Source organism: Wyeomyia smithii, chromosome 2 (assembly GCF_029784165.1).
Source record: "Wyeomyia smithii strain HCP4-BCI-WySm-NY-G18 chromosome 2, ASM2978416v1, whole genome shotgun sequence".
Classification (NCBI taxonomy): Eukaryota; Metazoa; Arthropoda; class Insecta; order Diptera; family Culicidae; genus Wyeomyia; species Wyeomyia smithii.
Window position 1 is genome coordinate 235,556,581 of NC_073695.1, and position 6,000 is coordinate 235,562,580.

Sequence of the window (6,000 nt, forward strand, 5' to 3'; positions counted from 1 at the left end):
CTTTTTAAGGTTAGTATGATTAGCAACCCTATAGATCTTTTATTTGCAATGGCACCTCTGTGGCAGGCCAAAGACTTATCAGCTCATGTAACGGGCTCACGGTGCTCTCACAGACCGTTATTATAAAAAAATGCACCAAAGAATCTGAGTGTACCATTCGATTCATTATGATGTCCAGAATCTCTGGTCAAAATTTCAAAATCATCGTACGATACATTTTGAGTAATGCCCTTTTAAAGGTCGTCCAGTACAAAAAAGTGATATAAAAACGACGAAATACTTGTTGTAAAGCACGTTTTTCAACCACCATTTTATGAAATAACTTCCAAAATAGTTTCTACACATTCCAAGTATTATATTTCAAGACATTAACATATGGTGAAAAGACTTATTTGAAAATCCCACAGTGCACAGTAATCTAAATTCGAGAAAAATCGTGATCGCTTTAAATTTGACTGTAAAAAATTGATTTTATGTACTTGATGTCTTCAGCAAAATTGTTGCATAGAACAAGGCCATACTTTTGGCGTTTTCGGTTTGTTGATCGATCCACCTAACAATTAGGTGAAAATTATATTTATTCTTATTTTCAATATACCAGATTGCTTTAGCAAATTTGTAGAAAAATTTAAACGAAAAACAATTGCTAAATACTGCGATGTCCTATCCGTACATTGTACACGACCAAATAGATTTTTTTTTGTGCAACACCCCTCCTTAAAATTAGTTTTTTGTCTATAACTTTTCCTGTGATTGTCCAAACAATAAATTTTATACAGTCGTGAGGAAAGCTTAGTTGAAAAAATAAAATCTTAGAACATTTTGAAGGCCGGTTACGGACCTTTCTCAAATGTTCATAATTTTTTGTTGGTAACACTATTCGACAAAAGGCAACATGTTATCGCCTTAAAGTTTAAAATAGTTGCCCCAAAAAGTTCATAGCTTTCCAACCATTCCTGTGATTTTTGGAGCCGCTAGTGTATACAAAAGTGTGTCAAAATCGCTTCTACGTTGACTTACAGGAAAACTCACTTAAGTCTTTGAAAAAGTTATGTTTACTAGAGGCACCAAAATTCACAGGAATTGGTAAAAAGCTATAATTTTTTATTATTTTTCCAGTTTGAGCTCTAGGGCGAAACCTTGTATAATGAATGTGTTATTATGAGAAATAAATCAGTTTTTCTTAAGGTATATTTACCTTTTTTTGACAGCAATAGAAAAAAATTCCAACATTTTAGTTGTCACCTGTTAGTAGTGCATCCCAGAGTTTTTTCGACGAGAATATCCCAAAAAAAAACAATTTCCCATAACATAACCATTTCCGGATAAATCTATTTATTCGACATGAAAATGGCAATAAAGTTTTGTACTGTACGGTTTACAGAATATCCAATTAAATATTCTGAAGTAATGCGGTCGTGTCTCAGACGCAACCCCTATTTTTCAGTTCAACTCCAATCCAAAAAGTATCGTGATAAATACATCATTTCACTGCACTTCAAGGTGCAAACGATCCAAAAGTTTCCCCACACACAAAGTCTGAAGTCCCGAAAGTTACTACCAGGACTTCAGACTTCAATCTGTAAGTTACCTTTCACTTCGAACACGACTACCTCACAACCAGCCGAAACAAGCTTGCTAACAATACGTCAAAAATATCCTGAAACAATTGAACTTTAGAAAACTAAAATCACAACACTAAATATTGATTTAAACTAGCGTTAATGTAAAGAATGAGGAATATGCCAATATATCATTTTTTCTTTCCCTTCCAGGACTACCCCCCGATGGAATTCTCCACCCCACCACTGCCGGTGATACCAGCCCTGCCAGCCAACACCAACGGTACCCTGCGGAGGGGCACCCGAGCGATGGTCCCGCCTCCGGACGTAACCCATCACACTCAGCACACGGTCAAATCACTGCACGATAGTTCCGCCTCATCCGGAGGGCTGATGAACATCTCCCAAGTGTCACAGTCCACACCCAAACAGCCTCAAGGTATTCTGAAGGATCCAAACAAACGCAACCAACAGCAGCAACAACAACAGCAGCAGCAACAACAGCAGCAGCAAACCGGTCTGAACCATCTGAACAGCATCGGCGGTGGGCTGCAGATGTTGGGCGTTCAGAACCCTTCACCGGTGCCGATGGGCCCCGGTCTGGTGGCAGTTAGCGCCAGCGGCTCCCTGGTGCCCGGGGGCAGTAGTTTAGGTAACAATTTGCTCATCGGAACGTACGATCCGAGCAGTACGAATCTAAGCTCCTTCAACGCGTCGCTCGGCTACACGGACGCCGACGGACACCTAGTGTAGGCAATTCTTAAGATAATAATAATTACTAGTTCAGTAGCCTAGGCGCGAATGTGCAACGCGGCTGTAGGAAGAGCCAGAGGAAGAAGAAAGCTAGGAAACAGCTATCAGACGGAATGAGCAAAGTTTAATGGATTACGATTCGATAAGAACAAGCAACAGACTAATGGTGAGAGTAGAGAAGGGAAGAAACTTTCCTCCCGTCCCGGGAGGACGGTCGTGAACAGAAACACAAAGAGAATTAAGACAAAGATAATTCTATTAAAACAATCTTTTTAACCTTAAAGTAATTATATTATTAACAATTAAATTGTTGAGTTTTAAACATGATGTGTGCATGCTTGTGCGTGTGTTTGGTGATCTTTTACGCTAAGAGGTGTAGAAACAGTGGAGTATTTTTTGCGTGGCGGATCTAGTCCACAGCGCTCAGGCGTCCGATCTTGATTGGAGAGTCTCCAGCTAAGGTGTGTGAATGAACGGGTGATTGAAACTGAAGTCTGCTCAGTTGCAAGTGATTCGTTTTTAAGTTTACCCAAGGCAGTTAGATCTTCATATACGTAAGCCATTTCTGTTGAACATATGACGAGTTCTTCGAGGTTGATCAGGCAGAAAGTTGATACGACATGCTGTGGAATTAACCTCGGAACCCGGATTAAATGTGATTGAAGCAACCTTTTCTGTCCCACTTTGGGACTCACTTGCCCCAGACAGTTGATTTTAACGTAAGAAACTTCACGAAAGTGGCGAGAACGAGAACGATGGTCAAACGCAAGGAGCCGAAATGTAGTTAAAGCAAATCTAGTTATCGATCAAAAAATATCTAAATTAAAGCAGAGAGAATACGAAGTTCGCAATTTAATTCAGAAATATAAAAAGAGAGTAAGAGATTGAAATTTATCAAATTTGAATTATAAAAAAAGGTAAAAACAAAAATCAAATTAGAACTAATCAGCAAAAAAAAAATCATAACTAAGAGAAAGTAAACAAAACGGTTCGAAATAAACAGACGTCTAAGCTCAATTTTCGGTGTTACAAAAGCCAACAAGAAACAGGTGGCAAACCCTGCAGAACCCAGTACATGTCATGTCTCTGTCACCAGTCAGCCAACAAAGCCCGAAACAACAAAGAGTGAAACGTAAAACGATTTTAAGTGTCTAAACGTCGCTGTCTGTTTGTTGGAGAGAATGCAGAGAAAAACTTTATAAAACATAGCAAGAAAATACACACAAACAAAGTATATATCGTTGTGATTTAAGTCCACGAGAGGTTGCTGCAGAGGGAGCTAAAAAAAGAGTAAGCAGCGAACAGAGCGACGGCAAAACAAAACTCACATTATGCCAATTATTAAGTTTAAAACAGGAGTTTAAATCAAGCATTTAAGTAAAATTCTGGGTAAAATATGACGAAAAACAAAATTGATAAAAAAAAATTACATTAAAAACGAAGCTTGTGAATAAACTCCGCCAAGCAAGATGGATTATGAAAAAAAAATTAGGAGAAAGCAAAACAGGTGAAAGAAGAGCACCGGCCGGAGGCCGAATAGCCGAGAGTAAAGTCTTTTATTTATAGATAAAGTTATTGAAGGTATGATAATTGATTTTTTAAATCTTAAAAACAAACGTTAGACAGTAACAGCAAACACTGGAATGTTGAGTCAACTCGCTCATATGAGAGGATAAGAACTGTAAATATCTCTTGTATTATATTATTGACTCTATAAATATAATAAAAATTACTTTCAAAAAGTTTTTTAAGCTGAAACGGAGAGCAAAATTTATATACATGTAATGTACTGGAAGGTGGCAGTGCAGGTTTAATTTAAACTTTCAACCTAATCCAAACTCAAACGAAGCTGGGTGAAAGCAGAAGGCGGAAAATTAAAATGCTAAAATCAGGGATAAATTCATGGAATAATACACTAAAACCTAGCAGTTCGTCATCAGTATGAATTCGCAAGCTTGCAACCATAAACTGTTCCCCTTTCGATGAAAAACGCAAAAAAAAATATCTAAAAACTTCAGTTGAGTCTCATATATAAGAACTCTCTTTCCCATAAAAGCAGTGCACTATGATTAGCAAATTTATTAACTTCTTAGACAATAATCAACTAACGAGGGCAGAACTGTGTGGAAAGATACGAGCAAATTCCGAGTTCGATTCCAGTATTAACGGGGCAACACCACTGAATACCTGACAGGTTCTGTGCTGGATTTTCGAGCGAAATCATCACGATTCAATCTTGAGTTTGGACAATGCGAAACTGAATATACACTCGAAAGAAGATACCTCAAATTTGCAGTCGCGCGAAACAGGTCTGATCCGGAATCAAAATGTTTGCAACAGTCAGGCAATAATCGTACAATTATCAGCATTTTTTTTTAGTTTTCAGTTTCTTTTTTTTTTTTTTTGTTTTGCCAATAAGGACGTTATTGTTTGTAAATATACAGCCTACACCAAGTTGCTTTAAGGAAAACTGTACGCAAATGCAAAAGCCGCTCCATCAAATTGTTTGCCAAAGAGAAAACATTACATAATGTTGTCAATTTTATGATTTGTGTGTGGAAGAAAAAACAAGCAGCCGAATCAAACTCTCTTAGATAAGTTTATTTAGAAATTTACATTTAGTCAATACACGATAAGCGATACCAACGTAATTCTTCTGTTTATTTAAGTTGCTGACACAAACCGAGAGCTTAACCGTACTAAAATACTCGTAAAGATAAGTGACCAGTTCGCTAATTTTAATTTAAGCAACCCCATTTAACTTTGCGACACAAAGGGAAAGAAAACGAAACGAATAATTTATTTTTCCTTGATATTCTCCAGTTAAATTTTGTTCAAAATGATCTCATAATCCACACAATTACGAGTCCATAGCTCCTGAGAACACGCCCTACATACCTTCTCTTTGTTGTTACATGGAATAAAATCCTCAAGTAGCCCCCGAGTGAAAAAAAAACAACTCAAAAACCCTTGTATTATAGTAACGGAAACGAAATACGAACAAAATCATCCAATCCTCTTAGATAGTCAAAGAAAACAAAAAAAAATCCAATAATCCGCTCAGAGTGAAAACAAAACAATTTACAATCAAACAACGGAAACGCTGAGCCAAATTAGACAAGACGAACAGAGCACTCCCATCACATTCAGCTTTAAATTGTTACGACAACAACAAAAAAAAACGAACGATAAAAAATTACTGCAACTGAACCAGTAGCCTCCTAGTTTAGGACATCTTTGCCGTTTCGTGTGCCGCCGGCTTCGGAAAAGAAAAAAAAACAAAATCAACCCAGTCGATTAACGTTTATTTCATCCAACGGGCTCACGCATACTGATGAAAACAAAAAAAAACGTAAAGAATTATCCGCAAAAGAAGGCAACTGAAACCATTGTACAGAACAGAACCGAGAGAAAAAACAAACGAAATCAATTTCTAAACAAAGTAAACACAAAAAAAAACTTGTAAAATAAAGCAGTTAGGAAGGCTCCGACGAACAGCCGAGAGATTGAAGAAACATGGTAACAAAAAAGAAAATCTGATAAAAAAAAGAACGAAAATGCAACTGCTAGCGAAGCAAAGAATGTCGAAGACGAGGAAGACGATAAAAAAAAAAACAAATTTTCTGTCAAATATATACACATTAAATAATTTTTAATAAATTTAATTATTTTTCATTACAAATTA

General features: G+C 36.9%; 1 protein-coding gene across 4 annotated transcripts in view; it reads left to right on the forward strand.

Annotated features, from left to right (window-relative positions):
* The window catches only part of LOC129720695 (nephrin), a 526,130-nt gene extending 520,130 nt beyond the window's left edge, over positions 1-6,000 (forward strand). For all 4 annotated transcript variants that reach the window (XM_055672270.1, XM_055672267.1, XM_055672269.1 and 1 more), the window contains one exon: positions 1,776-6,000. In XM_055672270.1, the coding sequence (XP_055528245.1) occupies positions 1,776-2,315 (540 nt within the window). In that variant the 3' untranslated portion in view covers positions 2,316-6,000. The remainder of the gene's footprint in view (positions 1-1,775) is intronic.